The sequence below is a fragment of the Dermacentor andersoni genome, chromosome 8, assembly GCF_023375885.2.
Source record: "Dermacentor andersoni chromosome 8, qqDerAnde1_hic_scaffold, whole genome shotgun sequence".
NCBI classification, from domain to species: Eukaryota; Metazoa; Arthropoda; class Arachnida; order Ixodida; family Ixodidae; genus Dermacentor; species Dermacentor andersoni.
In genome coordinates this window covers 76,774,960-76,802,530 of record NC_092821.1, presented here as the reverse complement: position 1 = coordinate 76,802,530, position 27,571 = coordinate 76,774,960, and the positions used below count along the sequence as shown (strand labels likewise).

The window sequence follows — 27,571 nt, the reverse complement described above, 5'->3', positions numbered from 1 at the left end:
ATACATTTAAATGATGGTGTGTGTAGTTGAAAATTGAAATTAATGTATTCCTTTGAAGGTTTGGCTTGTAATATTGTTGATTTTTTACCATTTACCATTGGGCAGGTGCTACTCTGACGTAGAACAACATTCAGTTTCCTTTACCGTGTGCTTATATTTTTTTACGAAACTAATAATATTATAGAAAAAGTGGAAGTTTCTACCACAATGAAGAGCATCAAGAATAGTATAGCCTCTCAGAAATTGTAAGAGGCAGCATCTGGTGTTCTTTTTTGACACCATGTTCCAGATCAAAAAAGGAGAAAGTGACCGCCCTACTATCTAAAATCCTCCCGTGTCTACTACGGATGCGGTCACTGCTGGTATTGTCGATAGATTTATCGCGTGAGCAGCACAATCCCATACATACAACTATTGCAAACGATTGCTCACCGACCAGCTTGTAAATATAGCTTGCCTCTGCTATGTCCGCACGAACCACAAGCAGCCCTCGAAAATCGCGTCGGCAAGTTTTTGACATCTCGGAAAGTAACCACCGTTTTGTAATTTGTTCAAACCAGTCAACAACGCTAACCAGTTTTCAAAACATCGGCTTCGCTGAACAAAGCATTTACGTTCATTTTCAAGAGCTCTAAAGTTTTTTTTTTTTTTTTCGGAGGATCAGCAAAGCGGAGATGACGAGCTTTGCTCATTGCGCACCTGCATGCATATAACGCTTTTTGTATCTGAAATCTAAATGCATTTTCGCAGGCGACAACTCCGGCGGCTATTCCACCTCCAGTCGCCACGCTCCCGCGTGAGTATACGGACATTGCATAATGCTATAGACGCTACAGGAGCGCTACTCCTTGCACACGACACAAAGTGCGAAGCAAAGTGCCCTAAAACGCATCGTAAAGCGGAAGGAAATACTGCTGCGACATGCCGTGTAGAGAACGCGTGGGGCATTTGGTGCTACAAGAGGTTGAAATATTAGAGCAAAGGAGCGTCCTTGATAGCGTTCAAGAAATAGTACTGTTTGAAGGTCAAAACAGATGGACATCAACACATACACGAACGGGTGTTCGCTCCCACTGAATTATTCCACACAGGGACTATACTTGCGCATACCTTAAACTCATAGTGCTGTAAATTTGAGAATAAAATATGTGCAAAATACTAAATTCTAAACAGATATTAAAAATAACGCAGCTTACTTAGCGTATCGTGGCGAAAACGAAAAATCCGTTTTCCACCAACTTCTGTGGAGCAACATAAACTATTACCAAAATAGTGCTGGCTATTCGTGCTCTCGCTACGTTAAAATCGAAGCATTCATTTGTGAACGGTTGCCAATTTGACAGTATCTATCTATCTAGCTAGTCGCCTGTGTCTTGGTGTTCTCATGGTGGTTTGATTAACTCGGTATGTGCGAAAATTGGCATAATATGTCAAGAGGGCATGACGAACACAAATTATAGGTCCTGACCCTAATGTCGTAAAATGCGTATCATGTAGGTCGTGAAAGAGCAGCCTACGTCTTGGTACTCAGATGGTCGACAGATCCCACTGGGCGTGAGATCTGCAGTTCTTTTTCTCGATTTGGTTCGCGCATTTCCGCACCTTGCATTATGAATGGCACCAATCCCTCTTCATTGCAGCTTAAAAATTTACAAAATCAGCAGCGGTTCAACAATAGATATTCCTCTAGCCAGTGTATGAACAAGGAATCCCAAAAGCGATTCTTGACTGGGGTATAGCAGGTCTCCTTGTCGAAGTGTTGGTTACCGCGATATTCCTTGTTCGATCAACAGATATAGAGCAACTAAAGGACCCCTCACCAGGCCCCGTTGAAAATTTTGGTTATTCTCTGCAAGCCGCAAGATGCCGTTTGAGAATCATTTTACGCCAAGAATTTCTGAGAGGCATTCATTATTACAGAAGCTAAAAGAAATTCAAATGTCGCATTGCCATGATGCCAGAAAGTGAGCGTCAATCCCAACGTAGACGCTCTCTAATTCTGCCTCTGCATGTCAGAATACATTTTTCACCCTCATATACCGTAGAAAAAAAGATGGCGTCAAGTGTATGTCAAGAGCCCTGCCTTCTGCTTTTGTTTGTCTTCCCATCTTGCCTTTTCTGGGGAGCACACTCCTAGTGGTAGTACGACGCGTTCTGCATGGATGGCTTACAAGAGTCACGTGCCATAATGAGTGTAGCGGCAGACACTGCGCCTTTTATACTTGCAATTCTGCGTGTAACCCTGGCTCTCTGGTAGCAACCCTCGCTGGTAAGGAATGGCGCGTGGGCTTCTCTTTGAGCTTTCAGCTATTTTCCTGCCGTGCATCCAATTTATACTTCTCAAAACACGACGGCCATCTCGTGACCTACATTCCGCGCTTCTGTATGGCCCAAACCTGGTGAGGGGCTCTTTAAAAGTTCTCGCCAATGCAAGAACAACAGCACACGTTTGTAGCAAAGGTATAATTTTTCCCTAGATATTTGCAGCGTTAGAGGCGACAGTACTTATATAGACGCTCAAGTGAATGCCTCAAGTCATTCGGTGTTCCGTCGTCTTCCTCATAGCCGTTAAGTACAGGCCACCACAGGCGTACTCTATGATATGCACCGTCGGCTGTCATGGAAAGTACGCAGTGGAATTCCCACCCGATGGCCTGTGCGACTTCATCTTCCTCGACTCCCTTTACGACGGATGCCCAGACCAATTCGTGCAACGTAGACCGCCCAGTAGGAGCTGGCGGAGGTTCCAAGCATTAGCTGCGTCAGGCATCGAGACACAGTTTGGAATTTCCATCGATACGCTGTGAGTATACATTGGCCTTCACTTACAGCGAAGCTGTTAATAGGAGCTCTGTAACGGTTTGCGCGTGGCGGCGGGGGCCACCTATATCGACGTACGACTGGGCTCTTGGTATCACATGTCATTAGAAAATACGTTCGCATATGAGTCTGAGCAACTTCTACATCAAAGACAGCGAAACTATAGAACGCTTGCGGCGGTTACGTTTCGAGGCGGGAAGGAGATGGCGCTACCCCTTACAACACAATACCAGGGCTTTTGATTTCTACAGATTACGTTCTTAGCGCATCTGAATGACTGAATCGACGCAGATAGGGAATGCGTTTCTTCTAACTCCATTGACTGGATCTCATATTGACACGCGAACTCGTTTATCTTTTACGGGCGATCGCTTTTACCGTCTGCGAAATGTTATCCTTCAGCGCAGGACGCGTCTACATGTATCGGAAGTTTCTTTAATGGTATGGATGCTTCTATCCGCTGTCTCTTGTCGCCGAATCCTGTGTAATCTGATCGCATGTATGCGCGACGCGAATAGCGTAGAACTTTGTGGAAGGCATGCGGGTCCTAGCGATTACTCTGGAACATTCGACGACTGATCTATAAAAGCCGACGTACTTGACTCGCTGATCAGAGTTTCGACGATAACCGACTGTGTTCGCCACTGTCGCCGTTCTTTGAGTGTAGCCTGTTCTTGAGGACACAAGTTCGCCCAATAATAGGCTAGTTTCGTCTTTCCAAGTTTGGCTGCTTTCTTTACCGTCACTTCTACGTGAAAATATCAAACGGCACATATAAAGCAAAGTGTGGCTTGTAACACGTAAAAAAGTAGCTTCCACACTCTGCGATGTCACTGATTCCTGTAGCGCCCATCAGGAGAAACACGAGCGTGCTTCTTGTGCGGACAGGGCCTGTTGAGAAAGAAATGATTTCCTGTTACCCATGAATGATTATTACTACATATTATGCGATTGAACTTTGGAAAGAGAATTTTGCTCCCGCATTAATAGCTACAAGGGGGAGTGAACTAGGAAACATTTAGTGTCCTTACCTACAGTATTGATGTAGTCGCAATGTCTTCGTTCCTAATAAGACTTCGTGGGTCATAATGATCATTTTATTACCAGGAGGACACGGCTAACCGAGGCGTGGAGTTATGATTATGAACTCGGAAAATGTCACGTAATAACCAATTTTCGCATGTGGCACGTTCAGGAATTAAGGATGTGGTCTTTCACTACGAAGGGTTTTCTCAGCCTGTAAAGCGTAGCGACATTTCCTTAACGTACTGGAGTTTCAAGGAATGGTAAAAGATCTAGGCACATTGGGCGAAACAACTTAATTGACCCTACGCTCTTCTTTTTGTCGGAATGCCTAACTCGGTAATCTATGAGGTAATATTTGAAAAGGGTAGCTATTTAGTAGCCAGACCATCATGAATTTATAGCTGTGAGTGTTCTCCATCATTATGTATCTCTGAGGACTGTGAATCGATTGCATGGTCAGGAGAACCAATGACTCTTGGAGGCAGTGAGAACGAGAGACAGGCACTTTGAACGGCACCAAAAGCTATATTATCGGTAGGTGCCTCTCACATAACCACTGTTATGACAGATTAAAGAGTAGTGAGGTGGTAAGAGCTACCTAACTTTAACCAAGATTGAATAAAGATAACCTCAATAGATGCGTTGGTGGCGTAGAAGATCGAAAGACGAAGAAAGGAGGCGCGAGTGCATGACTTCCTCTTCTTTAACTCTGCAGCCGTACAATAATTAGTTTACCTTCTGCGAGGCACCTGTAAAAAGGAAATGGTCAACAAACTGTTGACGCTACAAAAAACAAGGTTGACGGACATGCTGGTTCAAATGATCCGAGCTGCAAATGTTCTTTAATTGTTTATATTCTGGCTCTGCTTTTTTTTCTTGTTGCCTACCTACCGTCAACTCACTGATGTCATAGTTTGTCCGTATTGTATTTCACTTTCAATAACGTTGGTGTTGTCATGTCTAGCTTGAAAACTTGGTTGGCTGTTTCTTTCTTTAGCTTTTGACACTTCGAATTGCTCCTCACGACCCAGTTTCGTTGTTGCTGTTTTACGCTACCGTGAAGCATGTGGCCTAACAGCCCCGAGTGTTTATGAAGCTTCTTCCAAAGACACGCTCAAAGCTATAGAGTGACACAGTCGCATGACCTGCGGATCCCTGCTCTCTTGGCTTCTCTGCCACAGTTCCCCTCCCTGCCGCACTTGGCAAATTTGCGCCATCTAGGCAAGAGCGCGGCAGTTAGGTCGGAGTGGGCGGCGGCGCGGCTGAGGGCGACCGCGACACCTGCAGTCACATTCCGCCTCGTGTACGCATAATTATATAATTTTTCTTGAATATATCCTCAGGCGATAATTTTGCTAAGCGTATTCGGCATACAAATTTATCATTTGCTATAATTTTTATGGTCACACAACATTTACGAGTCACCTAATCGACTGTTATTTTTCTGGAAGTTCTAACAATATAGCCGATCTCAGATACGCCAAGTCTGTCTCTGATGTTAAACTCGCAATAGCTTTATGTTTGGGCATGCCATGCTATGTTAACAATTAACCTTATCGCATGTTTCTGAGTAACAATAATCTTGGATAAAGTGTGCTTCGTACTTGTACCCCAGACAGTGTGACAATAGTAAGTATTGGAACAATGAAAACGTTGTAGATTAATAGTTTATTTCTTCTTGATAGCACATACCGTTGACGACATAGCACCCTATTCACCTTGTTAATTTTTGATCGTATGTTATTAATTTGGGCATCCCAATTAAGCGATCAGTTCAGTCATGCCCTTTGGCTTATGCAATGCTCCTGCGACATTTGAACGTATAATGGAATCTCTTCTGTGAGGCTACAAATGATCTTACTCCAACAGAGCGAGTTCTTGCGGCGCTTCGAATATTCTGAATAGTTTTACCCTCAGCTCGTTGGTTGCACATAGCACGATTCGTTTCCAGCAGAACGTGTTGACACGGACAGAAAGGGCCGACGATACGCACTGGCCGCCATGTTCTTTACAGACAGTGTATGGCAAACTGATGAATGGCACGGGTCTGTGGCCGCGTAATAATCTCAGATGCATCAATCTCTGTGACTCGTCGCGTGGGGGTTGCTGCAACATATTTTATCTTCTTTGAAACGTGTATGTTCAGGGGAATTCAAAGGTTCCTCGGACACCTCAGGGACAGCCAGATAGCTGAAGTGTGGGCTTCGCAGAGCCTTTGGAACAACAACATCTACCATTGGGGCGTCATGAATATCCACCAAGTTTATCTGCAGTCACGTCCGGAGTTACTAAAGGAGGCATTGGAAGCTCTGAAGGTTCGTCTTATTACTTTCTATTCTTTTATCTTTGAAAATAGCGGTACACATTCGGAGTGAAGTATGAAGCTTTTCTATGGTTCAGTGGTGACTAGAATTTGCGATTTTGCCTGCCACTGAACTCATGCTATGTTTCTGTTCGAATGTAACAACAGATTCCTGTTTCCTTTTGCTACATGGATGCCAATATGCTGTTCTATATTGTTATCTATAATGTATTAAGGATATATATTGAGAGAAGGGAGGATCGTTTTCAATAGGAATTGCGTATATAAGGATATTTTTTTCTAAATTTCTGAGAGAAACGCAGCAGAGTAATATTTTTTGTGCTTTGTGGCAATCTGCCTTTCCTTTCCAACGTGGCATTGAGGGCAGATATGACGCGTAATATTTTCATCATGGCAAAAATTTGATTTGATTGAAGATGTTCGTTGTCAAAAGGTTTAATTTGCCACTTGAGAGATTTCGGACTAGGTATGTTTTAGTACGAAATTACTATCCACGTTTCCCGACGTGGATTTATTGAAGGGTTAGTTAATTTGCCAGATTAGACCGAACTAAAGACAACAAGTTGGAGGATCCTTAAGCGGCGCGTTTAAGGTTAGAATGCGATAACATTTAAAGATCCCTGACTGCTTCTCACATTTCCCGGCAACTGTAGCTTTTGTAGTCATAATGCTTACCTTTTGTAACATAATGCTTAACGCTATGCATGAAGCCGAGCTTTCTGGTAGAAACGCCGCGTCTAGCGAGGGCCGACCGCAAGGTAGTGAAAAGCCACGCCAAGAAAATTCCATGTTAAGGTTTCTGTTGTTGTTTCGCACTCCTCTGAGAAGGCTGAGATGGTTTAACATAAAGGCATGCGCTTTCAGTGTTTTGTTTATGACATTCGTTTGTGGGCATTCATTCTCCCAATTCTGAGGGATAAATTTGTCAAGAATGTAAGGCAACATGTCAACAACATTAGTGAGATAATGTTGTCGCAATATAACCAGCATACACTGCACGTTATATACGAAGGCATGGTTCACACATATACCTAAATATATGCGGCAGTTCTCGCTCACTAGACGCCGACGCCGGACGCTGAACCAGATTTTCTGCGACAAGGGTCCCCTTAGGCTACAGTCTTAAATTTATTCCTGATTTGACGCCTTTTCGTCATTTGCCCTGTGCTAATGGTCAAAAGTTTTCGGGCTGCACCTACTTAGCGTGTTGGTCATGGGACGCCACAAACCGCGAAATCTCACCGCGCCAAAGTGACCTGCACACCTTCAAAGAGCATTATTGTGCCCAACAAAACATTCTTTTTCTGAATAGCCGGAGGCTGCTTCGTTCCGAAAGGAATAGGACACGACTACACGCCTATCGCTCAGGCTGGAGAACATGGGTCTATTTTGTTATAATATAAATTTCTGCGTGACCTTATAAAGTTTTTTGAACCTTTTAGGCACGTTTAGACATCGCGCCGCTAATTCTTCTCTTCTGAGGATCCGTCTTAGCGGCATTCTGAACCTTCCGTTGCACACCGCCGTGATTTTCGATCAGCCACCGCAAGCTAAGTAAGGGGAACCGGACCAATCGAAAACGTTGGAACCACGCTTTTTATCCGGTTGTCTATTTTCACTGCGCAGGCTCGGCCCTTTGAAACGCTGTCCACTTGCTTCTGTTTATGGCCTCTTGTTAGCCAATTACACAGGAAAAATTGCTAAATGTACGCAATGTTATTAAGGCGAAAGCCTTTGACCTCTCTGTTTCAAGGTCGCGTTGTGAGGGACAGAAAATATACGGTGACCCAAGGAAGGCCACAAGCGAAGCAAAGCATGTCGAGCAGTATATTATTTATGATTAGCAAAGTTCATGATGCATTAGTCGATGGATTAAGATAGACTATAATAGATTAAGCATGACTAAGAAGGATTGCGGTGGGGTAAACTGCATTAGGATCGATATAGGTGCATAAAGGGTGGTCAAGGTGGATTACGTTTACGATGGAGGATAAAGGCGGATTAGTGTGGGTTAATGTCGAAAAAGGAGGAATCATGTGGATTATGGTAGATTAGGGAGATTAAGGTCAATTACAGTAGGCTTTGCAAGATATAGGCAATAGCTAACTACGCCTGGGACTCTTTTGTTCCTAAAAAATCGACCTCCAAACGAGGATAGAGTTTGATTGGGCTGTCCAGACAGCGCTGCAGGCCTCTGCCCGATGCTTGCGTTGGCGGTTACGTATATTTGACGTCAGGAGATTGGAATAAAAATAAATTGTAATAGCTTTACGTTAGACGGCGCCTGCTATTTCTTCTACATTCTGTCCTCATTGGTGAAGCAGAAAGACATAGCTTTGTCCTTTATTACCAACCTTGCCTTTCATTTTTTACTACTGCCTTCCTTAAGGTTGTTTCAGCTCGGTGTTGTTTTATCAAACAGCTTCTAATCGCGAGAGAATCATACTCTATCGAGCAATCATAGGATCTTTTTTTTAGCTTTAGCATCGGATAATATTATGCGCACTGAGTGTAAGCACTGTTTCAGGCATTGCCGGCCTAAATATTCGCAGGTGCGTGAGAGGCAATCTACCACCCATAAAAACACGTCACTTATTGGGGAGGGAGTACCCCCCTTTCATAAAGTGAAAAGAGACCACTACCTCTGTCTTCTTCCCTCCGTCCTTCTTTTCACTTTATTCTGCTGGCTCCACACAAATTGTTTCAACTTGGTACTGATTTAGAAAAAAAAGTGAACCACTTAAAGGGTCACTAACCAAGCCAGATAGGAATTTTCGGTTATATGCTGGAAGTTGTTACGTGTCATCTGGGAGCGTTCTGCCGCAAACATTTTTCGAATTGGTTCATGAATGGCCGAGGTATAAATATTCCAGTGCCGCGAACCCATGATTTCAGGAGGCGAGCGCCACTGCCAAGCGAGACGGTCTCTCCACTTGCCCCGTCTAGTCTCCGCAAGCGAGATTCTTTCCCTGCGTAATCCCATAGGGCAGCTCGAAGATTGCGTCACGCATACGTCGTGGGCCCCGCCTTCCATTTTTCCCCCTCGCTCTTGGGTTGCGCTGCGCACTTCCGGTGACAGTGTCTCGCGCGATCTGTTGCGTCCGTCTCGTTTCGCATAGCGCACGATTTTGCGCGATGTGCACGAGAACGCCTTGCTCGCGGAATAAGCCAGTGCTGCACGAATACTAAGCCAGGCGTAGGCGAATAACAGAACATGTTGGCACGCTGGAAGCGGTAGAAAATAGAATAGTTTCGGTCATTGCGTGCGCGACTGCACGACGTGGGACGAAGCAGACAAAACGGAAGTAAATCTCTGTTGCTGCGTTGCGAAGTAAAACAAGAGCCGCAGATATTCAGTTAATGCTTTTGTTATTTCTCTAAACTTTATTTCCTCTATTCAAGCAACAGATTACAGAAATAACAGGTGTTGCCTTGAATAAATCACGAGGTCGCGTGTTACTGCGAGCGATGTCACAGCACAAACACCTTTACGTAGGCGCACTAGCACGTGTACATCACCCTCCGGTTTGGAGCACGGTGGTCGCGAGGGGAAGGGCAAATGGCGTTTGGTTTAAAAGGTCAGATCTTTGCGCAGCGCTAGCGAAGTAATATTTAGCAGACTCGATCGTTAGCGTGCAATATATGGCCTTCGCTTGTCAGCTCAAGATTACCAGAACTGGTGAGGGGCCCTCTAAGAAGCGTGACGACAGCCTGGCAGAGTATCTGAAAGCGTCACTGTAGTCGTAAGATGCTGTATTCCCCTCGGTAGTGTCGGCAGAGTTGTTGAGGGGTCATACTTCCGACCGGCAATTTTAGGTATACAATACGAGTCTAGGATGCACGGATTTTCTTCTTCATCGCTTTATTTTTTATGTGCACTTCAGAAAAAACTGCAGGATTACTTCGGCGGACATATGAAAAACTGGGTTACTGAGAGAATACAATATAATGTTAAAACATAACGCGGCGTGCATTTCGTGAAACAGCGCACGGAGGAAAACATGCAAATTCAATATATCGCCCTTTCTAGTTAGTCTGATATCTCGCCTAAACGCCCATTTTATGGGTTTAAGAATGCGAGTTACAGACAGGTTCACCACCTTTTAGCGTACAATTTCCCTTCGTGTGTCGGGGAAGTCCAATTATGCTGAAAATGCTTGGTAAATAGAAGTAGAACGTGCAAGGGATGTAAACAAAGGATTACTGTGCCAAATATTAAGGAGACTGTGGCACACCATCCAGCGTTCCGGAATTCCAAAAAGTGCTTTATTTGCTGGTGGCCTCACAGCTGTCACATACAAGCAAAATCCTGATTGAATCTTGATTAATGGCTCAGTGGTTGTGGCGTGTTTTTGAGGCACGAGGTTACGGGTTCAATAACTGGCAATGACAGCTGCATTTTGATAGCGCCTAATGCAAAGAATTGAAAAAAAAAAGAGTTTGTGTACATCACTCTCGGTTAACTATGAAGGTAAGCTTTAGCTCCGAGGCTGCTTTTTAAATACATGTCAAAAGAAAAATTTTTATTCTCGTCAATCTCTCAACTAAGTTTGATTCGGTTTATTGAATTTCAAACATAAAGCTACAATGTAGAATTCAAAAGAATCTGTGCTCCTGTTTAGGCTATGAATATTGTTAATAAACATTGTCGGGAAATTGTAAATTTCAAAAACCCCCTTTATGAAGTATAACTCTAACTCAGCTTTAAAGAGGATCCCACAATTCAATACATCGCACCGAATAAGACATATAAAGTGGACAAAATTTTCGTAACACATGTCGCTCCGCAGTGTATCGTCAATTCGCGAGTAGTAAATTTGCACAGTCAACTTAAATGCTGCGAAACGTTTTTGTGCAACTCACAGCCGTGTCAAATGGGATGTCTAGAAATGTGAACTCAAATGTGATACATGTCTAACAATGTTTGCGCATTTATACGAATGTCCGCGCCCTTCATGAACATATTGGTTGATTGAGCTATTATAAGTCACTTTTCACTCCAAAATGCAACACTTTTCATTCAATCCGTAAGATGGTTGTCTTTTAAAAACATTTCTTTCTTTAATGGGTATTTCTGTATTGAAATGGGACCTATGCTCGGGCTAGCATATTTCTCCTAGACAACCGCATGTGGCTGAAATTACTCCTGAGGATAATACTGTGGCATGGCTTGCTCTGGTTGGTCTTCGCACTTTGATCTAACCTGTGTTAAAGTCTTTATCAACACTGCCACTTGATGAGGAAATAGCATGTGTTTGGACATTGCAGCGCGAACATGTTAACGCAATCTGTCACATGCCCACCAGGAAGCAGCGGAATTCTCGCAGCCGTCACCGACAAAAAGAGTCGCCTCCTACACCTTTCTCGGTTTCTACACCCCTTTGCCCAGCGGCTGCGATTTGATGGGTCAGGAAGCAGCGTGAGTAGCTGTTCCATTGTTATTAGTAACACTACTGTAAAAGAAAAAGAAATTAATCCAGCGAACTGCTGAACCAAATTAAATGGATCGTGGGCTTCCGCAAAAGCAATTCGACATATTTAAATAATTCAACCTGTTTTTGCAATCTCCTACTCATCTTGGGAGCACGTAAAGTAGATAGACCACCTCATAAAAATGTTAGTGCACCAGAGATTGATCACCGTGCCAGCGTGAACTTTTCTGCTACTGCGAACACTCCCTTCTAATGAAATAATGTGTGGCTCCATTACAACTTCTTCTTGCAGTAGGGCAGATGACAATTTTTCACATTGTGAATCTACGTCTGCCTTCTGCGCTTTCATAAACCTGATATGCGATGCAACACTGGTATGTACTCACGCCAGAGTTCAGTTGCAGCATTCATAATTGAGGGTTGCGGCGCTCGAGCTCTTCTTGTTTTTATTTTTAAGCTTACGATATTGTTTAGATCTGCATATATTGAAGTCAGTTGCAGCTCTTTGAATAATCCTAAGAAATCTGTGAAAATTGTAGAAGCGAGGCCTATTGTAAAGCTTTTTTTCTGCAACACATTTATTGGGCGAATACCAGACATTAAAAAAAGATAATAAACGCACGTGGACACATTTACCTCCTGATTTGTTGCATACACAGGTGAACCTGAAATTCCAAATACATGTATTCATGATACCTTCCTTGAACAGTTTATATATTTCGCTTGCGCTGGTATGCGAGCAGTGAATTAGAAGGTGATGGATGGTCTTAGATGTGAACACAAAACACGTTACACATATTTTTTTACGTGAACTCTTTCTGCTTCAAAATAAAATCATTCCAACCATTTTTATCACAACGCCTATAAAAAAGTGGTTGCGTTTTTTAGTACTTGGGTCTCTGTACACCATTGCCTTGTAATAAAACACGCTAAAAAACGGATCACCGACAAGCTAGCTATAGTACGAATAGGAACAAGCTTGGTACAATAAAATGAACTGCTTTTGCACTGTAAATACAAAGACGTCGAGCTTACCGATGCTCGGTTCTTGCCAAAATTTCTCAGAAAAAATCTAATTCTATGGTCGCGATTTTTTCTATAAGATGCGGCACCTTACACGACGGCCTTCTCAGAAAAAAATGACAGGTGGAGTTGGGCTATGCCACTCCAGGAGAGTTATGGTTAACAGATGGCAGCTATGGCACTTCTGGCATCTTCTGTACATAAAGCATGGCTTTCGAGAGTGGATTTCGGTATCCGTTGGGCTAGGGGGGGATAATGTGCAATTTAGACTATAAGAGCCCTACGAAAAAGCAAATTCGCACTTTTACGGCGAAACCAGGCAAGCAACATTGCGAAGTGTTATATTGAACTATGGTAATCTGAAAATGCGATGTAGCGAAATTTGGGCGAAATTACTGTAGCCCTAAGCAAACATTCTATTTCTTTACTCATTTGCACAAAGAAAAAAACTCGGGCCCCTTTCTCTCGGCAGCCTACCTCGTTCTTAGATATTTTATCTGCAGACGAAAAACAGCAGCTCCTCAACATGGGAATATGTGTGAATCTGGTCAATCAAGAATATGCTCTTCAGTGAAAAACATTTCGGGCTAGAGCAAATTCCACAGTCTGTGAGAAAACACGCGGTCATAAGAGTGACGTAAACACATGCTATTAATTCGATCTGTTGCGTTTTCTGAACAACACGCTTCCGTCCCAAGCATTCTTGGCTAGAGTCCTTTTGAGAGTTTCTTTGACAAGAAAATACCAGCATTAGTGGGGCTTGAATGCGTAGAATCCCTGAACTTTACGCCCCAGCGCTTTTACATTTAAATACCTTGTTAGAGCCATCTGCCCGTGCTCTGATCAACTCACGAGACCACTCTCTTGATATTTTCAGGTCTGTTTTTATGCCAGACGCAATTGTTGTACTTGGACACACCTCGTTTCAAGAAAACAAAATTCCATCTTTGCGCTGCGTCCTGCTTCCACCTAACATTTACAAGATTCCTCCAGGTGTGCGGGCAAACGTTACGCACGCACACACTTTCGTGAGTACATTTTTTGCCATGTATATCATCAAAATTATGGAAATTTAGGCTAGCACCCTTTCTCGGCGTCAGACTACAGGCACGGTGCGAACATAAGAGTGTTTTGGGCTACATGTCTTGAGTTAAAAACCTGTGAAAACGGTTGACTGAAGTACAGCCGTAAACAAGCTGGTCCTCAAGGCTGGCTTGACTAACCTACAGCAACCTACGTACTGAAAGGGAAGCAGGCACCATGTGTGAAATAACTGACAATATTGTGATGTTTATAATCTCGACCACCTTTCTTTTGAGTTATCGGGCTTGTTCCACGCAAGCGTTGTCTGTACAAAACTACTCAAAATGCCGACATAGACTATAAATCATCATGCAAATTGTTGTGAAAGTATAAACTACACAAGAAAAAGTAACACACAAGAGAAAGACTTGTCGTCGACAGTTACACAACAATCCATAACCACAGTAATGCTTCGGTCAGTGTCGTCAACAATTCCCAAGAATTCAATTTCGGATTTCTAATTCTCCGCTGCATCCTTAATGTACACAATTTACAATAAACGATGATCACTGCTTGTTCTGGATGGTACCGTACCCTGCATAGCACTTCCTGCAGCTGTTGTGTTCAGCCTACATTTACTATCAAGAGGCTGCTCTTCCGGTACCAATCTCGGATATGGATTGCTTCCCACTTCTACGACGGCAGAACCATCTCGTCCTCACACTGTTGCTGCAGGTATAACTTAGATGAGTAAAATCACTTACTAAAAAAAAACACCATGCCCTTCCACTCTGTGAAGGATGACAAGCAAAGCTGTGTATGTGGGCCCCTTAATGACGAAATGCACCTCCACCACGTGTCGGCCCGGCATTGCACTATCTCCGGGATCGGACCACGTATGGGGAATGCTTAAAGCCTGCTTCACCTCCGCCACGGATCGGCCCGGTATGCACTATAGCTTAAGGCCTGCTTCACTTCCACCGCGGGTTAGGCCGGCATTGCACTATCTTCGGGATCGGCCAGGCATGGGGAGTGCCTAAAGCCTGCTTCACCTCCGCCGCGGTCGGCTCGGCATTGCAGTATCTTCGGGATCGGCCAATTTATGTGGGGTGTTTTTCTTACCACGACAACGACACGAAAATTTCCTTGGATAGTAGACGTATACAGCTTCACTGTAAAAATTAACCTAGGTACATTCGGCCACTTGGCATTCATATTCACAGCATTATTCAGCCACGTCAGAGCTGATGGTACCAACGTGATCAACGACAACTGGGGTTAAGTTGATTTTTAAGTCTCTGCTTTCCCAAATCGGCTTCACTAAATCTTGCACATCAAAAAAGCGCTTTGTTAGCAGACATAAAAAATCACTTTTTGTCCATGGATTCGTCATTTATCTGCACCCTCTCAAGGAAAGTTAATTTCTCGACTGCATTAGCGTTACGTAAAGCAGCTATGGTGATTCTATAAATAACCAAATACTAATTCTCACAGTATGGTAACCTGACACAATACTGGTTGTTAAACCAACTGTCTATTTAAGCTATTTCAAATTTACAACAAATTTTCTGCCACAAAATATTCCAAAAATATCCCACTTGCGTTTACACCCGGTATTTAAAAAAAGTACCATGGATATTTATTTAACCAAATCATTAGGCAAGTGTCACACACAAGCATACGTATAGGCAGCAGTGCGATATTTGGCTTTCTGAACTTGGTAGCTGCGTTCTGAGCCTTGGGATGTTCAAGCTCAGAGGACGTCTTGTCTCTGTAGCACGCATCAAGGAATGATTGTGTGGCCGTACACTCCTCTGTCAAGTGTTCCTATGACCAGTAAATTTCGCACCTTGAGGAGATGCACTCAAGAGTAACCGAGCAGAGAATGCCACTGAATGTCAAGTGTTCAGCAACGTTTTTTGCTCGATGGCTTCATATAAATTCAAGCCTCCATCTTTCTTTCTTTCTTTCTTCTTTCTTTCTTTCTTTTTTTTGTACTTCTGTCTTGTTTAGACTTGATGAGATCCCCGTGTATGCGTGCTTAGGTGGTTTAGAATAGAAAAAGTGTAGAGCCATCAAGGCCAAATGCATCATGGACATAATTCTCCACATATTTACCAGCCTTCCATGCCACACTTCCTCCTCGCAATAGTTTTAGCTTTTCTCTTTCGGTGGCCTTTGAGCAAGACACCTCGAATCTTCATACAACTCTCCCTATTGAGAGCGGCTTGAGCACGCTGGTTGCTGGTTGCCGCAGAGTTCGCACTTTTTCCTCAGTTGTGATGAGAAATGAGACTCTCCTTTCTCCTAAGTATTGCATTTGAACAAGGTAACTGTGGTTCTATTCAAATATATACAGAATTTGAAGTAACATTGACAATCTCTATGATGCACCGAAAAGCACGTGGCCTCTAGTCGTCTGTAATGTTATTTTGGTGAATCTCTGAAACTCTGAAAAGTCAAAAGCTACTTTAATGCCAGAACTCTCAATAATAAAAGACATAAAATGATTTTTTATATATTTCTAGCTCCTCTGAGGAAAGAGCTCTGTCGAATAGTATGAAGCCATGACAAAGTTTTATGAAAGTCAAGTAATTTTGGCGTGACGTTTGAAGCACTTCTAGGGCTCGTTTTGGCATTTAATTGGCAGGACATATTCTCGAATAAATCAATCATTTCCGTAGCAACGTAAGAAAAAAATATAAATTTTCTTGAGTTGCCGCTTACTTGAATAACCGGAACCTTTATATTTCGATACCATACCGTTGATTGGGTATTCTTGCATTCATGGCTACATGAGCGAAACCCACCTCAGTGACAATCGATGATCATGCGCTTAGCATTGAATCGATACAGCGACACAGCGTAGTGCGAACGTCCTAAAGAGTTATGTTTGTGGCATGTAGTGCAGAGGGATTGCTCTTTCGCGCGTACCTTAGAATATTCCACGCGAGCTGGCGCCGCCGCCACGAAGGCTGCGCGTGGCTTCCGAGATGCGTGGCGCACAACGCGTGCGGGCGCTGAGAAACGCGTCATGCGACAGCAGGGCTCCTCCGTCGCGCTTCGTTCGGGACACGCTGCACCATCTATTGATCCTGCCTAGAGGTATATGCGTAGCCTCCAAGACGAGAAACGTGATAGCACCGGTATCTGCGAACGCTGAGCCCCAAACTTCGCTTGATGAGCACTCAGTGGCACATACTCTTCAGTCCATGTTGGCGAGATGCTTATTTAAGAGTGGCACCCACCCACTGCATTCATGGTGCAGCTCGCCAAAGTGTTGAGCTGGAAGGCGTTCATCGGAAAGTGGTACATACAGAGTACATTTGTGGCACAGCCTGGTCATGAATCGGGTTGATGTCCTTGAGAAACACATTTAACATGGTTTCCATTGCTCTCAACGTCAGATAATTTTAACAGATGATTCCTAAGTTGGTGTCGCAAGCGCTCATTCAATAGGCATATGCCTACTGGCACATACTCCGTGACCGAAATTGTATCAAATAGGCTCACTGAACACCAGCACAGACCTAGTGGCACATGCTCCGTGCTCCGAATCGGCGTAAGAGAGTTTCCTTGAATAGATGATATCTACCCATCCAGCACCCACCATGTCGGCGTGAAAAAGGTTGGTTGAAAACGGTCCGTATGTACACATTGGCACATACTGTGCGACTGAACTTGATGCGATGGTTAGTTTCAATTCCTTTTTCCCAAGCACAGCAACCCGATGCACACCACAATGCGTACCACGTTGCACACAATGGACCACTGACTACCCGGTGACCACGGAAGGCAGGAAAGTAATTAGATATAAACATACATCGATACAGAAAGCATGCATAGGAAGATATATATATGGCACCGTGAAATTCATTTAGGTGGTAGATCAAAATTTTTTTAAGGGAATAATTTACCATATCCTCATAAATGTGGCTGTTTCCCGAAGCAACCTTTTTACTCTTTCCCTGAAACCTGTCCCCAGCCTCTCCTTTGTTACACGCACTAGCCACACTAGTTCTGTTGTTCAGTTTCCTAAATACTGTTACATAGTGTATGCTCTCCAACCTGATTCCTACATAATGCAAATAGAACCGGTCTATACGTCTTTGGTACGCTAAAAACGACTTAGACATATAATAAACAACGCTATACAACACCGACAGGTAGAGCTGTCGCCGTAATATACCACACTGCTTTTTCTTTCTGCAGCACGAAGCATGCCTGCTCGCGCAGTGTCTTCGGACGCAGCAGAAGATTCAGGTTCCCATTGGCGTGTCGTTCACCATGAAGGGCCGCTGGTACCGTCCGAAAATTGACGACTACGAAAACGCTGACATCGGCGAGTACGACCTATTCAAAGACTGCGTCGTCAGTGACGTCGATCAAGATGCAATACCAGCCGCGGTAAGTAAGACGCCCTGCTGAGCTGGTTAATTGTTGTGCCAGACGCCTCATGAAAACCTAAATATAGTCATCGCACAAAATAGAGACACGCTCAAGGACACCTGTTCACCCCTCCGTGAGACGCAGCATGAACAGCTAGGAATTCGAGAGTGGTTCCCACCAAATAAGTGAATTTTATTAGCCGGACGTTTCGGCGTCCATTCGGTTCCTTCTTCTGGGGGATATACTCCGGGGGTGCCGGTGTGCACCCTTTAAGAGGTCCCTCGTAAAATGAAGGTAGAGCGCGGAAAGTGGGGAAACATTTGACCGGGAATCGTTTCTGAATAGACGTGAATGGGCGAAAGTATGCGATGTCTGCGGTGGGGCTCATGGGCTGGGATGACCGCTGGATGGCCGGTGACAAAACCAACCTGTCTAAGTACCGACCAACATCCATTTTGCCGGTATTTTCAAAATGCGTAGAAAAATTATTAACACTGAGAATGACCGCTTTCTGCGCAAAACACAATATTATTACTGGCTGTCAGTTCGGTTTCCGAAAGGTTCGCTCGACAGAGCTAGCTCTACTAACACAAAAGGAACTAATACTACAAGCATTTGAGCAAAATTTAGTGACACTAGGTGTTTTCATAGTTTTTTCAAAGGCCTTTGACACAATTACTCACACCACTCTGCTAACAAAACTTGAAATTTACGGTTTCAGGGGCCCACTAATTGGCTTATTCAAAAGCTATCTGCAGTTCAGGTGTCAGAAGATTTCAATAAATAGCTGTATTTTCCGATAACTTACCCATTCATTCTGGTGTGCCTCAAGGAAGCATTATTGGATCTTTGTTATTTAATATTTATGTAAACGACATAAGGAATATTGACATCACTGCCCGATTCATCATATACGCTGATGACACTACAGTCTATTCTTTACATCCGGTTGTGCAGGGGACCTGTTGGCTCTTGCAAGCGCTGCTTTAAGTGAACTTAAACGATGGAGTTCATTGAATTCACTATAAATAAAAACAAGACAAATGCTGTACTTTTTCAACCTGAAAACAAAAATGTCCACATTCACGGCCATTTGCAAATCGGTTCCTCGATTATCAACTTTGTGCCATCCATTAAATGCCTCGGGGTCGTATTTCAAGAAAACTTAATTTGGCATCTTTGTACAGACTCAGTTGCTAACGAAATCGCTCGCGTTGTGGGAATACTAACGAAACTTCAATTTTTTCTTCCCTTCAGCGTCAAAAAACCGCTTTATAACTCTCTCTTCCTGTCTCATCTGAATTACAGTCATTTAGTCTGAGGAAACACCACGCTGCCTAACATCACAAAACTTCTGCTATTCCAGAAGAAATCAGTGCGCGCTATCGCCAATTCTTTATATGACGCTCATAAGCAGCCTCTTTTCAGCGCCCTTAATTTACAACCGGCCACCTCCATATATCGTACTATTTTACTCAAGGGTTTCACTACTGCGAAAAAATAGAGCACAAAATTTTTCGAGCATTTATCTCTATTGACTATGAATTCTAACATTTACAACACACGCCACAGAGAAACATAGTACGTTCCTGAAGCACGCACTAAATAGGGTCAACAAATGTTACGCCACGCACTGCCATCTTTGTTAAACTCACTAGAAACTCAATAGACACCTATCTCTCCTTTTAATGGCCTCATTGTGGATTTCTTTTTTTTCTTTTCTTTTGCTCTGGTATACACTAACGCCATGAATGCTTAAACAATTTTCTCTGCTTGTAAATAACTTATTATTTATAGATGTGAATTTCAGGGCTGTATACATTGTATCATTTTGTACTATTCTCTTTCTGTAATATAATTTCTTCCAGCATTCTATTGTAGATTTTTTTACCCGTATGTATTTCTATTATGCAATGTTCACTAATGTTCACTTTTTTTCTCGTTTATCCATTAGTGTATGTTTGTGTTCTCTTTACTGTGCTCAGTGCCATTTCTGTAGGGGGTACAGACCCCGTGAAACCGAATTCATCTGGCTTTTTGTCTGTACTCCTGTCATCTGTACATGTAAAGATGCAAATAAACTTGAGCTGAATTGAATTGATGCTGGAGGCCTTTGACGCTCGGGATTTTTTTTTCTGCATCGTAAAGACGGGGCAAGCTGAAAACCTGCAGAGCCACATGAATTCCGTCATCCCGCATGTACTGTTCACGTATGGGGGCGAATAGAACAGTTTGCTCCGATTCCTGGATGTACAAGTTATAACGATAGACGGGATTCTTAAATTTTTTGTGTACTGCTAAGCAAACCACACGTGCCCTTTCACTTCTAACACCGTCACTTCAAACCTAATCATACGCCAAATCACAAGGCATTTGTTGTGAAATTCTTTATCCAAAGAGCTGAGACTTATTGCTGATTGGAATCAGATCAAATGAAAGAAAGCAGAATGGCTCTGAACGACTTTAAAAGGAATGGCTACACAAAGGGCCTCTTACGGAAAACCGCCCGACAACAACTACAAGAAACAGACTACAGGACCTTGAATCGTAGACTTCCCCACCACCCCAGAAACGAGTGTCCATACGATACGTCAAAGGCGCCAACGAAGCTCTCAGACGAATACTGATAAAAAAAGTCCTCAATGTCGCACACGGATCTATGAAAACTTTGAATACCCTTTTCCTTAAAAACAAGAACCGTCTACCAAAAGAAAAAGCGCAAGGCGTCGTCTATATTATGAGTTCTGCCGACTGTCAGTTCACGTATATATGGGAAACCAAAACTTTGATAGAAGGAATCAGGCAACTTGGGAATAACGTCAGAACATTCAACCCAATAAGTAGCGCCGTCGCCGAACATCCTGAATATGCAGACCACAAAGTTGCTTTCCAAGAAACCCAAATCTTTCAAACAGTGACGAACTCGACAAAAAGGCTGCTACTGGAGTCATGGCACGTAGACAAATGGGCGGGTAATATAAACCGCGTGAAGGGCAACCTACCTTCTGTGTATATCCATAGCCATGGCGACACGACAAAAAGAGGGAAAGGATACCCAGCCACGTAGATCCCAGCTATAGGTCACCAGCACCAAAACGTCTGCGCTCCCCCCTCACACGCCCCACTTCAACGGCATTCCCGAGGGTCAAGCGCCCCCAGCATCGGTCATCATAGCCCGTCAGCACTGCCGCAAACATCGCATGCTTTCGTCACTTCACGAGTGTTAAAAAAGGTTCCCGGTCAACTGTTTCCCCACTTTCCGCGCTGTCCCTTCATTTTTACGAAGGACCTTTCAAAAGCTGCACACCGCTACCCCTGAAGAATACCCTCTAAAGAACGAGCTGAATGGACACCGAAAGGACAGGATAATAAAATTCATTTATTTGGTTGGAGTCACTCTCAAAGTCCTAATACATTTTCTAAACCAGGCGGGTAACACTGTCGAAATGTTTAACTTCAAGCATGAAACGTGCTCTAGATTAGAGCAGCGTTGTTCTATAAGAGCACAAATGCCATGCTAAAGCCAGTGTGCATCAGCAATAAGTATATTACCTCTCACAAACTTACGTATAGTTGTGTGGGTCGTATTGAGCGCCTCGTATTTAAGCTTCCAGTGATTGTTCTGCTGAATTGCTTCAATGACGAGATAAAATAACCACTTACTTATTTCAACGATGAATCATTCGCAGCGTCCGCCTTCAAATCTTGCACGATGCTCATTATGATGTCCTTCAATAAATAAAATCCTAAGCATTCGGTGGCGCTGCGCCATTGGTGATATCCTTTTTTTTTGTCTCGCATTCGATTGGCCAAAAATACTGCAGCGGGACTTCAAATTGTATATGGTAGCGACATTGATTTTGTGCAGACGGCAATTGTCCCGACTCCAGATTTGTCCTATTTCACATGCGTCATATCGCTGTGCGTAACTTGTTGGACCTTCTGAAATCTCGGAAATAGTTTCGCTGCCTTTAATGACCCCGCTATTGCGCGTAGCGAGTGCAATTTGTTCTCTTTCTTTGAGCAGATCTGCAATTTGACGAATACAAACTACACGAAAAACTTGGGTTTAGATAGCGACGATATCACGATGAGGACATACGACAAAGGTCCCATAGAGAAACATACTCAAATGTTTGACAATCGAGCGACGTACCTCAAGAAGGTGAGTGACGTGTCTTGAAGAGTTTTTCTGTGTTTCGTTGCCGAGACCTCATTGCGATATTGAGCAATATTATCACCTACACCACGGGCGCTATTTCAACAGTTTAATGAGGGTGAAAGCACTCGACATATATAGCCCTCCACAACACCGCGTATGCGTACAAGGCAACATGGAGTACAAGGTTTTATCAGAGTAGGCGCGACAGAAACTTCAGCTCAGCATCGTAAAGAAAACCCGACGTATCACTAACACAGCTCGGACCCGTTTTCTTGATGTAGAAGACTTCCAATGTTTCACGCGATGTCTGATGCCTGCCTCCACCCAAAATGCTCGCATCGCGGAACCGTGGAAAACAATCGGTGCAAGCCCTGCAGTGATCCACAAGTCGCTCCCCTTCATTATTCTTTAGACCTTTTGCATATTCCCTAAGTCGGTCGTTGACACAACGCCCCGTCTTTCCAATGTAGGATTTCCCGCAGGACAGAGGAATTTCATATACCACTTTTGTGGCACACTTTACGAAACGCTGGCCATGCTTCTTCTGACAGCCAGACATTTGGCTTTCACAAGTTATGCGACGGCTTAGCTGGGCAAGCTTTTGCGGAGCAGAGAACACCACCGGTACATTATACCGGTTAGCCACTTTTTTCAGGCTGTGCGTGACCTGATGGATGTATGGGACCACTATAGGCCACTCTTTTTTCTTCGGCTCAACCCTGCTTACCCCAGCCTTCAACTTTTTCAAAAGGGTTTCTGCTACAGGGACCAAGACCGACTCAGGGAAGCCAGCTGCAACGAGCCTGCCCAATTGGTTGTCAAAACTTGCTGTGTTCGCTCTCCTTGACGGCCACGAAGGAACCCTGTGAAGGCGAGGGAAGGCGCCCAGGGGAAGCTTGCGTGCTCTCGGGCAACTTAGTAGCGGTGGTGGTCGGTATGGAGAGGGTTGACTGCCTCTCACGCGCTCCTTCGTTCTTTCGTTAGTTCGGGCTATTCGCTTACGTTGAATATCATTGTGGTCCATGGTTTCTCCATAATTTGTCTGCGTGTGGAATAACGTGTCTCTCTTACGCCCCCAGAAAACGTTTCACATTGTCTCATGATCGTGTTCCTACAAAGAATACATTGTCTGAACAACTATCACAGAATATTTATTTTCATAGTTCTTTCTTGCAGCACAATTTTAAGCTTTGGCATTCTAAGGGTACTTCACACATTTTCTGTGCGCATCTTATTTATCTGCGTTTGTATCTATGTACCTATATCTGTGTGTTTGTAGATAACAGTTTTGCCGCCTACCTGGGTCAATGTGTATACTCAGTGATCGAATGGGTGGGGCAACGGGCTGCTGTGCTGAGGGAACAGGCTTCGAAACCAACCATCGGAGAACTTGGGTCACTGGGTATGTGATAACATGTACCTACGTATGCACACGCTATGCCATACTCAACCAATCTCCCGCTAACTTCTTTAACGTAGACTGGGACGACTGGGCATGTGCTTCTCGATCTCGGCTGGTCAGCTTCGATAAGCCTCTGATGCAAATTTTTGTCACTGGGTATGTGTCAGTGGGTGTATGGCACTCTTCAATTAACACCTTCGACGGCAACTTGGGCAACTGCGTATGGGCTATGTAAAATATTCCATAAGTTTGTCCGATGCCGAGCAGAATCGAGCCCCCGAAGCAAGGGATATCCTCCTGGACAGTAATCCGAATGCATGGGGGACTGTGCCAAAAACACACCTTGTATAGGCTCCTTTTCAATGAACACCATTCACGCCAACGCTTTGGTGAGCTGTGCCATGAATGCACGGTGTACGGGTAGCTCTTTAATGAACCTTCCGCTGGTGTTGGTTATTCAGCATATGCCACTGAGGTTGCGTCAAGTTAGGGGAAGTGGTCAGCGCTAGCGGGTACCGGCGTGCCACATTTCTTTGTATCGAAGTGCCACTAGACGGCGGAACGTGGCCAGAAAGAAGCGCTACAGGGGGCCCTACTTGCGGCATGATGTCTTTATCAGCTTTCGCCCGCAGCTATTTGCACAGAAGAAAACATTGAGTCACAGTGGAGGAAAGAAAATCGAGGGAGCATACCAGCAAGTACGCGACTGGTATGGTAAGCAACATGGCAACAAAGAACGTCAAATGCAAAGTCCCAGAGGCTCAAACATTGGCATGGGTGGAAGGAATGGGAACGAAACCTCCTATGAGTAACCATCTAAGAGTAAAAAAACGAAATCGGGAAAGAAACAATTTATCATGCCTCAAAGGGATGCTCCTGGCTTTTTGAAGCGAGAAGAGGATGCCTTAGAACGCGTAATTATAAAAAGAGGTGCACGAATGAAGGAGAATGTGCTTGCTGCGGTAAAACTTGGGAAATAATGGAACATATCTTATTAGCATATCGATATATCTGCACAGCTATCGGTTTAGGCTCATCTGGGCACCTTGAACCCATTGGGTTCAGGAATAACAGGGGGAAAGTAAACAGGTCCGCAGAAGGAGATTAGTAAGAGGCGATTGAATGTTTTATGGCAGAAAAGTAGACATACCACAAACAACTGAAGCGTACAAAAACAAATTTCGCAGTAGTGGTTAAGAAATTTGTTGCTGGGAATTCCTTGTGTGCCCGGCTTTTTTTTTCCTAACATGATACGTAGGACATAAGGCAGAATAAGACCAAGAGCTTGGTGGCACAACCCACCACCCCGTTTCAAAGGGGCATCCATCCATCCATCTATTAAGCGGAAGCGCGAAAGAGTCGTTCCATTGCAATAAATGTCCCATAGATAACTTGCTTCAATGATGACATTACGTTTTGTCACGATGTTGATTCCTGCTAACGCGTTACCATCGAGAGTCATCGTGAGACGTGTTCTAGCAGCCACAATTCTAATAGCACCCGTATCTATACTATATAGGCATAAACACTGCGCAGTTATGTCTACCTGTTATTTGGTCGAATTTCACATGCAAAGAAAATACTTTGCCAGCCTTGGTGAAATTTTACAAGAAACGAAATACACTCAGCCAGAGACAGCCACTGTTAGTGGGATTTTACAATACACTCTTATGTCTGCATCACATTTTTCTATGTATTTTAACTGGCTTGGGCATGATATAAATAGTTGTGCCACGATTATTAGTCGAGCATGCTTACGATTGTTTTGAAGCAATAGCTGTGCCAGTTTTATACCGTCCACACGCAGCGTCTCGCTGTTCCTCTGTGTAATAGCATCCGTGAGGATTCCGGCCATTGCGGTGCGATCTTTCTTTCCGTTGTTCAATCCAAGCAGAAATCACCGGAAGACTGTTGGCGCTCTGATTTCACAAACAAACGCGCAAACTGTGCAGAAAAATGTAGACAAATGTGTACACAACTAAACGTCGCTTTCTTTCCGCTCCGCTTTCCCTCTCGCCATCACGCTTGCCTCGAGAACTCCTCCAGGACGAAGGGCGCTGCTTTTTGTGGGAGTTTGTCGAAGCTCAGTTTGCCGAGTGCCACCTTATTTTTCAAAACCGCAGAGCATACCATCCTCAGGTAAATGGCCTCACAGAGCATTTCGATCGAACGGTGGGCAATGTCCTCGCCTTTTATTGTGCCATACGGGACCACAGAGATTGCGAACTCATTCTGTCATCTCTCTTACTCTCCGAAAACATGGTCACCCAGACAATCATGTGCGTCACTCCTGTCTGCTCTACGGTCGTTACCGATGCCACGCCATGCTCAGCATATTGTTCTACTGAACTGCTGCTTCGGAGTTTGGCTAGGTGCCTGTTTATGCTGCAGCGCGTCCTTGCTCGGAGTGCCGAACGTTATCTTCCAATTTCATCGCCGCTGCACAGCAGCACTGTAAATGGCTCGTTTGCACAAACGCCATATTATTGCAGAAAACGCTGACATACTAACCCCTTTAGGGAAGTGACGGGAGGTATCTTGATGGAAAGGCATATTATCATCAGCATAAATGATTCTTTATCTTGTTTAAAGATGTTCTTTAAACAATATGATGTGCTAGCCACCTTCTCATTGAAGCGGTGCCTGACGATTGAGGCCACTGGTAGCAGCAGGTATTTAGAACGAAAGTTGCACTGTGTCGTCAAGAGCACATCATTTTATTTGCTATAGTTCTAATCTGTCTCTCAGCATTTCTAGTTGGATATTAACGAATGAATGGTGAGACACAATCTAAATTTTCGCCGTGTTTTGTGCTGACATTGAAACACGTTGCCATTGTCCCTCTCTGCGGAAAGCGAAATAGGTGCAGGAAGATTGCGAATATTTATGCCTTAAATATCAACTACTATAAGTTGCAAATTGCAATGGTCTACTTGCAGTGGCTTTTTCTCACGCGCTCGTAGGACGCTATGCTCGTATTGTCTAAGAGTTTTGAAGGTGTCATTCATGAAAAGTTGTCATCAGTTCTTAATAAGCACGATATGGTAATGAAACATATATATGGTTTCCAAAAAATAAATCTCCGAAACGGGCATTATAACTAACGATAAAATTATTGAGAACATGCAAAATAAAGACGTTACCATGGGTTTATTTTTGGACACAAAAATGCCTTTGACTCCCTACATTGACACATATAATTACAGAAACTGCGAAGGTATAGCATACGTGCGATTTTTCTTGAGCTTGGGTAATATTACTGGCTCTGTCCCTTTTCTTGCGTATCTACGCAAGAAATAAAAAGATATATTACTACTAGCACTACTAAATTTAGTTTGCGGCACAATAATTACACGGAGTTTGCGTTTCTCGCAAGGATGTGTGAGAACGGAGAAATAGAGAGCACGGAGCAGCTGTGAATGAATAGCGCATTTATTTATTGTGTAATGAGAATGCGTCGCTACAAAATGGATGGTTTAGTACTGTTACACTGAGTAAAAATGAATGATTTGCACACCTTTCTGTTTGTGTTCTGCCCAATGCAGTTCTGCTACGCAAAGGACAACCTGACGCAAGCCCTGTTTTCCATTGCGGTTTATGACGTGAATTTTGATAGCAGCGCCTCCATCTGCCAGCCAGACAAGATTGTCGGAAACTTCGCCCGAACTGAGCTGCTATACAACCTCAATACCTTACTGAAGACCGGGAAGGACCTATCCAATCTTACGGCTTGCATGACAATCGCTAGTTAGCAAACTTATCATACATTTATCCTAATTTTCATCTATATGAATGCACTTCTTAAGGCCACATTCGGGGTAACTCGAATAAACACATGCCTTTTGTTTTAGGTCATCGCTGAGGGTGAATCATGTGAGGCGCGCTATGAACGAAGCGGCCATGTTTCTTGAACTAGGCACTGCTTACCTCTCGCCTGAGAGACAGTACAATCACCAATTTGAGCTTCTGGA

At 43.8% G+C, this 27,571-nt stretch overlaps 1 protein-coding gene across 2 annotated transcripts in view; it reads left to right on the top strand.

Moving 5' to 3' along the window:
* Positions 1-33: 33 nt before the first annotated feature.
* The window catches only part of LOC126538789 (uncharacterized), a 27,576-nt gene continuing 38 nt past the window's right edge, over positions 34-27,571 (top strand). Inside the window, exons 1-8 of one of the 2 annotated variants that reach the window (XM_055075063.1) lie at positions 34-796; positions 2,566-2,803; positions 5,993-6,161; positions 11,476-11,588; positions 13,502-13,652; positions 17,860-18,054; positions 22,064-22,201; positions 27,146-27,571. The exon at positions 27,146-27,571 is cut by the window's right edge and continues 38 nt beyond it. In XM_055075063.1, the coding sequence (XP_054931038.1) occupies positions 2,598-2,803; positions 5,993-6,161; positions 11,476-11,588; positions 13,502-13,652; positions 17,860-18,054; positions 22,064-22,201; positions 27,146-27,352 (1,179 nt within the window). In that variant the 5' untranslated portion in view covers positions 34-796; positions 2,566-2,597 and the 3' untranslated portion in view covers positions 27,353-27,571. The remainder of the gene's footprint in view (positions 797-2,565; positions 2,804-5,992; positions 6,162-11,475; positions 11,589-13,501; positions 13,653-17,859; positions 18,055-22,063; positions 22,202-27,145) is intronic. The other variant, XM_055075064.1, reaches the window with a different exon arrangement.